Source organism: Microcaecilia unicolor, chromosome 9, assembly GCF_901765095.1.
Source record: "Microcaecilia unicolor chromosome 9, aMicUni1.1, whole genome shotgun sequence".
Classification (NCBI taxonomy): domain Eukaryota; kingdom Metazoa; phylum Chordata; class Amphibia; order Gymnophiona; family Siphonopidae; genus Microcaecilia; species Microcaecilia unicolor.
This window is the reverse complement of record NC_044039.1, coordinates 111078745-111087428: the sequence shown is the minus strand read 5'-3', so window position 1 is coordinate 111087428 and position 8684 is coordinate 111078745. Positions and strand designations below refer to the sequence as shown.

General features: G+C 47.5%; 1 protein-coding gene across 1 annotated transcript in view; it reads right to left on the bottom strand.

Moving 5' to 3' along the window:
- Positions 1 to 688: 688 nt before the first annotated feature.
- Positions 689 to 8684, bottom strand: part of BAZ1A (bromodomain adjacent to zinc finger domain 1A) — a 763171-nt gene continuing 755175 nt past the window's right edge. The window contains 2 exon segments of the mRNA XM_030214053.1: positions 689 to 1639; positions 2161 to 2248. Of these exon segments, the coding sequence (XP_030069913.1) occupies positions 1449 to 1639; positions 2161 to 2248 (279 nt within the window). The 3' untranslated portion in view covers positions 689 to 1448.

The window sequence follows — 8684 nt, the reverse complement described above, 5'->3', positions numbered from 1 at the left end:
GCAGACCCTGCATGGGAGGAGAAACAGATGATGCCGGCTGAGGATACCATGGGGAGGGAGGTGGGAAAGTAAATGGGGCAAAGTAAGATTGTGCCTTGGGGATTTTGGGGGGTGGGTGGCAGCAAAAGTTGAGTGTGCATCATGGGGATTTTGGAGGGGAGGGGCAGAACAAATTGAGTGTGTGTCGCTAATGTGGGGGAAGATCAAGCTTGAAGGTGTGCCATGAGGACGGTGGGGAAGAGATACAATGATAGCTGGAGAGAAGAGAAAAAAAGAATGAGAGGTAGAGGTATGTGTCTTGGGGGAGGAAGAGCGAGGTGGGGGGAACTGCATGTGGGAGAAGACTTTGGGGGGCAGATAAAATTAGTGTCTTGCTGGGAGTTAAAGGTAAAGAGAACTGCCATTACAGTAAAATGGAATTGGGGAGGCTAGAGCCTGAGGAAGGAATAGACAGGAGTGGATTTCAGACCTTATGTGAGTAAATTCTGCACAAACCCTACAAATGAACAATACAGAATTTTTACATATTTTGTGTGCACAGAACTTTCAAATATGTTGTGCAGAATTCCCCCAGAAGAAATTGTTTCAGGGTTATGCAGCCAACTTCTGTTGCAGGTATGGTTTTTTTTTTTTAAAGCATTTATTAAGCTGATTATGTTAAAGAAAAAAATCATATTTGCTTTGAAAGACAAATCAGTTTATTTGTACATGTGAAATGCACCTAAAATTAGTATTAGTCTTTTAAAGTCCTTGGTACTGGAAGAACCATTTAGGTTTTATTTTATCAGGTTATCAAAAAGCCATAAACTGACAAAAAATAAGGGAAGAGTCTATGGAAAGTTAAGGGACTGTTTAGGTACAAATTTTCATAAATATAAACAAAAAATTCAAAAAATTATTTGAATGCTAAATAAATATTTTATAGACAGCCAGTATTGGTACAGTACCTGAAAGAATATGCCATTGTACACATTCATGTGTAGTGTCAAAAAACAGATGCTCACCAAAACTTTTTACAGGCATTTTGCACAGCTTTTGAAATTGTATTGGAGGAGAATATTTTATCTTGTCAATTCAATCCACATACAATCAATGCTTCTATAAAAATAAATCACAAGGTACAAGAGAAGATTAAAAAAATTCCAGGTAGATAAACCTGGGCACATGAATGCTTTGAAAAAGAAAATGTACAAAAATCTATGTAAACCAGTACTGTATCCAATATCCATATCAAAAACGTATGAAAAGCTGAACAAAAACTGTAGCAAAGGAAATCTTTCCTACAGTCTCCTGAGTGCTTGACAATATTAAAAATGAGAATAGAGTGCAGGGCCCTGCTAAGAACGGTCTTTATTGCCTTAAGAAGAGCAGGTGGCTGTTCTTCAGCATGATTCTAGGTTTCCCATTCACGATGGTAGTTTGCAAGGGATGCTGGGGTATCCATGTTGTCAGATGCGTGACCTTTTGGCTGGATGAATGGACTGGTCCATATTGCTGTGTGAGATGTGCAGTCCAAGTTTCTGAGCCTGGCTAAAGAAGAAAGCCTGAAGCCTTGCTCCAGCTGTTGCTTCACTGGTGTGGTCAGGGTTGTACTCAAAGCAGTTTGAGAACATGAGTTCAATGTCACTGATAAATTCAGCTGTTGAAGCAAACGTTTGAAAAGAAGGTTCAGTATATATTTTTTTCTCTTCCTCACTTTTCTTTCTTTTGTACAAATCTTACTCCAGTTAAAAAGTTCTCGCACTGGGAGTCTACAGGGAAGAGTTCTTGATAAGCACATTTCCCACACTCAGATCAAGCCCTCTTAGATGTGCTAATTCAATGGTTCCCAAAGCAGAATTCTGCCCTGGTAAGTCAGCGACTGGCAGAAGCAGAGCTCTGTCTATTCTCTCTACTCCAATTACATTGACCTCTCAGGCAGCATGAATTTTCAAGGAGCAGCTTTTTATTTTTTAACCTGCTGCTTCCTTTTCTACTGGTTTTGGACCAACTGCATCACTTCTATAGCACCTTTGTGCTCCATCAAACAGAAGAAAGCAACTCAGATCTCTTGGATCATATCCTGATTTGAAAGACTAGCCAGAGCACACTTACTTGTATGTCACCATGAACATATGACACAAAACACAAATAAAATAAATGAAAAATCCCACAACTTACAAGCTAACTTGTATTCACATTTGTTCACTTTTTCACGAATAACATTCAAGGCAATAGGATTTTTGATGATATCATAGTAGTCTGGAACCTGCAAAAACAATATTTCTCTATTAATATTTAAGTTATTTATTATTTTACAGCACTTATATCCCACAATTTCCCACCGCTGGCAGGCTCAATGTGGCTTACAACATTTAAATTACAAATAGGTGAGCACCATAAATGGTAAGGGATAGGCAAGGACAAAGAAATGGGTTAGTCCATAAGGGCAGTTAATGTAAATATATTTTTTCCAAATACTTGTTTATTGACAGTGAAAATGATTATACAAGTGAATTAACATGAAAACTACAGAAGATCTGACCATTGAATCAATTACAGATAACATAACAGAATGTTGCAGTGTCTTAGGTTAAACAATAGTTGATCCCCGTCCCACTAACCCCACCATCCCTCCCAAACTCCCCCCCCCACTTCAGGAATTCATAATCCTACTGTGTGCTGTTGGAGTCAGTGATTCCCAGAAGGGGGCCCATGCCATGCAAAACATGTCCCCCCTCCTGGAGGCATATCTTTTTAGTATAAAGCGAAAGCTACATACCTGTAGAAGGTATTCTCCGAGGACAGCAGGCTGATTGTTCTCACGAATGGGGTGACGTCCACGGCAGCCCCTCCGATCGGAGATCTTCACTAGCAACAGCGTTTGCTAGCTCTTGCGTGCGCATGTACTGTGCGCATGCGCGACCGTCTTCCCGCCCGAACGCGCTCGTGTTCGTCAGTCCAGTACATAGCAAAGACATAGACAAGGGAAGATACAAGGGGAGGCGGGTGGGTTGATGAGAACAATCAGCCTGCTGTCCTCGGAGAATACCTTCTACAGGTATGTAACTTTCGCTTTCTCCGAGGACAAGCAGGCTGCTTGTTCTCACAAATGGGGTATCCCTAGCCCCCAGGCTTACTCAAAATAACAAACATTGGTCAATTGGGCCTCGCAATGGCGAGGACATAACTGAGATTGACCTAAACTTATTCAACTAACTGAGAGTGCAGCATGGAACAGAATAAAAATGGGCCTGGGGGGTGGAGTTGGATTCTAAACCCAGAACAGATTCTGCAGCACCGACTGCCCGAACAGACTGTCGCGTCGGGTATCCTGCTGTAGGCAGTAATGCGATGTGAATGTGTGGCCAGATGACCACGTCGCAGCCTTGCAAATCTCTTCGATAGTGGCTGACTTCAAGTGGGCCACTGACGCTGCCATGGCTCTAACACTATGAGCCGTGACATGATCCTCAAGAGTCAGCCCACATTGGGCGTAAGCGAAGGAGATGCAATCTGCTAGCCAATTAGAGATGGTGCGTTTCCCGACAGCCACTCCCCTTCTGTTGGGATCAAAAGAAACAAACATTTGGGCGGACTGTCTGTGGGGCTCTGTCCACTCCAGATAGAAGGCCAATGCTCGTTTGCAGTCCAATGTGTGCAGCTGGCGTTCAGCAGGGCGGGTATGAGGACAGGGAAAGAATGTTGGCAAGACAATTCACTGGTTCAGATGGAACTCCGACACCACCTTCGGCAAGAACCTAGGGTGAGTACGGAGAACTACTCTGTTATGATGAAATTTGGTATAAGGAGCATGAGCTACCAAGGCTTGAAGCTCACTGACTCTGCGAGCTGAAGTTACTGCCACCAAGAAAATGACCTTCCAGGTCAAGTACTTCAGATGGCATGAATTCAGTGGCTCGAAAGTTGGTTTCATCAGCTGGGTGAGAACGACATTGAGATCCCATGACACTGTAGGTTTGATGGGGGGCTTTGTCAAAAGCAAACCTCTCATAAAGTGAACAACTAAAGGCTGTCCCGAGATCGGCTTACCTTCCACACAGTAATGGTATGCACTAATCGCACTAAGATGAACTCTTACAGAGTTGGTCTTAAGACCAGACTCAGACAAGTGCAGAAGGTATTCAAGCAGGGTCTGTGTAGGACAAGAGCGAGGATCTAGGGCCTTGCTGTCACACCAGACGGCAAACCTCTGCCATAGAACGAAGTAACTCTTTTTAGTGGAATCTTTCCTGGAAGCAAGCAAGACCTGGGAGACACCCTCAGAAAGACCCAAGGAGGCAAAATCTACGCTCTCAACATCCAGGCCGTGAGAGCCAGAGACCGGAGATTGGGATGCAGAAGCGCATCCCTCGTTCTGAGTAATGAGGGTCGGAAAAAACTCCAATCTCCACGGTTCTTCGGAGGACAACCCCAGAAGAAGAGGGAACCAGATCTGATGTGGCCAGAAAGAAGCAATCAGAATCATGGTGCCTCGGTCTTGCTTGAGTTTCAACAAAGTCTTCCCCACCAGAGGTATGGGAGGATAAGCATACAGTAGACCCTCCCCCCAGTCCAGGAGGAAGGCATCCGATGCCAGTCTGCCGTGGGCCTGAAGCCTGGAACAGAACTGAGGGACTTTGTGGTTGGCTCGAGATGCAAAGAGATCTACCAAGAGGGTGCCCCACACCTGGAAGATCTGTCGGCGACCCAGAGCTCTCTGTACCGATGCGGGAAGGAGACCGGTGTCGATGCTTCTTTGACTTTTACAAACGAAGCATGTCACCGGAGCTTCCCGGTACCGATGAGGAGGACGTAGAATCCAGCCGTCGCTTCCTCGGGGCCAAGGCCGAAGAAGGTCGGTCTCGGGGGGGGGGGGGGGGGGGGTGGGGGGGCTGTACCGCAGGAGCCCTCAGGGTAGGGGGAGACCCACCCAAAGGCTCACCGCCACCATGGACAGCCCTCACCTGCACTCCAGGCGAAGCACCACCGTCCGACGACATCAGCACTAGTGGAGGTCCCGGTACCACAGACGCAGCCTTCCGATGTCTCGGTCCCGACGATGCAGAGGGTCGATGCCTCGATGCAACCGATACAGTCGCGGCCGAGGGCGGAGGTCTTGACGCTGTCGACGTCGACGCACTCGATACTCCCGGTGCCGATGCCGACGAAGAGCCCGAGAACAAAACGTTCCACTGGGCCAATCTCGCTACCTGAGTCCTTTTCTGTAAAAGGGCGCAAAGACTGCAGGCCTGCGGGCGGTGCCCAGCCCCCAGACACTGAAGACACGACGTGTGCCTATCAGTGAGCGATATTACCCGGGCGCACTGGGTGCACTTCTTGAAGCCGCTGGGAGACTTCGATGACATGGGCGGAAAAATCACGCCGGCGAAATCAAAACTCGTAATTGCGGTAAGGCACCAAAAAGAGGGGGAGAAAAAACTCGACCCGAGGCCTCAAAGGGGCCTATCCCGAAAACGAAAGAAAACTTATCGGGGCCAAAAACTGGAAATACGGGGAAGGGAAAAAGACCGAAAGGTCCTTCTCCGAAATCCTTGGGTTTTTTTTTTTAGCGAAAAAGTCAAAAGATGCGCGAGGGTCAACTTAAGGGGCGTGAACGGCGCAAACACGACCGTACCAAGCGCGGACAAAAGAAGACTGACGAACACGAGCCGGTTCGGGTGGGAAGACGGCCGCGCATGCGCGGTGCGCATGGGCGCGCAAGGACTAGCAAAGGCCTTTGCTAGTGAAGTTTCCGATTGGAGGGGCTGCCGTGGACGTCACCCATCAGTGAGAACAAGCAGCCTGCTTGTCCTCGGAGAATCCCCAAGACACTCAGCCACAGCATCAGACCTCTTCTCATCCTCAATCCCTTCCCACCTGCTCCATCTCTAAAACCTGCGTTAGCACATAAATCTCTTCTCCCAGCTACCCCCAGCATCAGCTTTCTCCCAGTTGCCTCAATCCCCTGCAGAGCAAAGTGTGGGTGCTGAATCTCATGAGTTACAGAAAGTACTTGTATGTAGATGACCAGAGCTGGCTGAGGACAAGCAGGAGCAAAGAAAGAAGCTACCAGCGCTCCGCAGGGGATTACAGCAGTAGGCTGAGATGAAAGGAGGATAAGGAAGCTTATGCTGGATAGGGAGAATTTGGCCTGCCCAGGGTCCATGTGGACAACTCTCTGAGTGCCTAAGGGCCCAGCCCCCCCCCATGCCAGTATGCCACTAGTCCGTGACTAATGATCAATGTGCTGAAATATACCATTTTTGTGAACAAAGTTCTATAAAATGGGTGAAAATCTGATTATGCTAGCATGGGATGGAAGATAAATGGGCAAAGATGCAGGGTTCTCCTTATTCTGTGCTATCAAACTACCCAGACCCTTTACCCACCCCATAGCCTGCATTTCCTTTATAGCACTCCCAATACACCATTTAGAGCTGTTCTGTCAAATTTACTTGGGTAATCTAGTTGATTGGTATTCATGATCATACTTCAGTAGCTGTGGAGCCTTCAACCTAATTGGCAAATCATGGAGAGACTGCCCCATCTGTCTACAAGTCTCTGCTATACAAGCAGAGCTCATCAAACTAAAACAAGAACTGGCTGCAATTAAAGCAGCAACCAAGACTATACACCATCTGACCAATTTACCCCCTCTGCCACAGAGAATAAAGCTACCCATAAATAAATGGGCTACAGTAGGCTCTGGTAGACTGTGACCTGTCACACAGAGGCATCCGCCCTACAAAATTCTTTTGTAGCATTAGAACAATATGATGCTCAAGAAATCAGAAAAAAAGTGAAGACAAAGTCAAAGACAGTAACTCAAAGCAAATCACATTCCCAAAACATCTCAAAACAGAAAGGTCTTGCTGATAGGGGACTCCATTTTCTGGGGCATTAAACTGGGAACAGATTCCGTGGACCGCAACAAAGTGATAGGTCTTCCAGATTCCTCAGTTAGAAGGAATACAAACCAAATATTGAGTGTGATCAGAGTAAAAGATTATGGTTTATTAATACTTGCTATACCACTCTAGCTGCCATAGCAGAGCAGAGCGGTGCACAATCTAAAATTTTCAGAAAAGAAAGGAGCTCCATTAATTACAGGAAAGGCACACAATCCTATATAATAATTCTCACCACCAACGTTCTAATGTGGGACTGCCTGTGTCCGTGGCTCCTGGAGTTGCTGAGCTAGGCTCCGTAGCCAGGATGACGTCACTAACAGCTGATTCCCAGGCAGGGGGAGGAGTAAGGAAAGCATGCGCGTTTCCCTACTCCTCCCCCTGCCTGGGAATCAGCTGTCAGTGCGCCGCTCCCTGCCACTTCGGAGCAAGTGGCAGGGAGCGGCGCATCAAAAAAATACAAGCGCGGCACCACAGAATCCCCCCCCCCCTCGGCGCATCACCCAATCCCCCCCGGCACATCAAACACCCCCTCCCCCCCAAGCACATCAACACCCCCCCCGGCGCATCAAACCCCATCACCACCCGCAGATGCCAGTAGTAACGCTGTCCGGCCGCTGCTGCTTCTTCTTTCGAGCAGCAGCGGCCGCTACAAAAAGAAAAGAAGCGATAAATGTTTTTAAACCCAGCTCAAATCATTTGCAAATGCCCGAGTCTTACAACGCAGTCTCTGCAGCCGCTCCTCCTCTCGCCTTCACGTCACTGCCCCTGCTGGAGTAAGACTCCGGAGAAGCGCAGTGACAGGCGAGAGGAGGAGCGGCTGCAGAGACTGCGTTGTACGACTCGAGCATTTGCGAATGATTTGGGCTGGGTTTAAAAACATTTATCGCTTCTTTTCTTTTTGTAGGGGCCACTGCTGCTCAACAGGGGAAGCAGCAGTGGCCAGACAGCGTTACCACTGGCAGCTGCGGGTGGTGATGGGGTTTGATGTGCCGGTGAGGGGGTTTGATGTGCCGGGGGGGGGGGGGGGGGGCGCTGGACATGGGTAGCTGGAGGGGAGGGTCGCTGGACATGGATGGCTGGAGGTGGGGCAGGGGAGAGGGAGGATGGGGGCTCATACTCACTCACTGGCTCTCACATACACTCTCTCTGACGCACTCCCTGTCTATCACACTCTATCTCTCTGTCACACACACACAGAGTCTCACACACACAGACACTCTGTCTCTCTCACACACTGTCTCTGTCTCATTCTCTCTATGACACACACACTCTCTCTCAAACACACACACTCCGAGGAAAACCTTGCTAGCGCCTGTTTCATTTGTGTCAGAAACGGGCCTTTTTTACTAGTTACACTGATAAAGTAAGAAGATAGGAGAGCGTGCATACACATCCCTCCCAACCCCGACCCCACCTGCACCCCTTCCTGTATAGGGACCAAGAAATGAGCGTTCCTACTATTGAAAGTTCATACCTAAGTTTGTACAGCTAGATGCTGATCTTACGGCACTGTTATGAAATTCCCAGCCCAACAGGTTAAAATTGGATAAGGTGGGAGACCGCACTTTTATTAAATTGAAAGAGGCCTTGTGTAAGGATCCTGTGCTGAAAAGTGTAAACCTTAATTGGGAATTCATTCTCTAAACTAATGACTAATGGGTGGGCTTAAGGGCTGTGCTAAGTCAAGGAGTAGAAGAAGAGGAACACTTGATCCTGTATCTCAGTAGGAAGCTAACTGAAGCCGAGCAACAATATTCTACCACCAAAAAGGAGTGCTTGGCAGTAAAATAG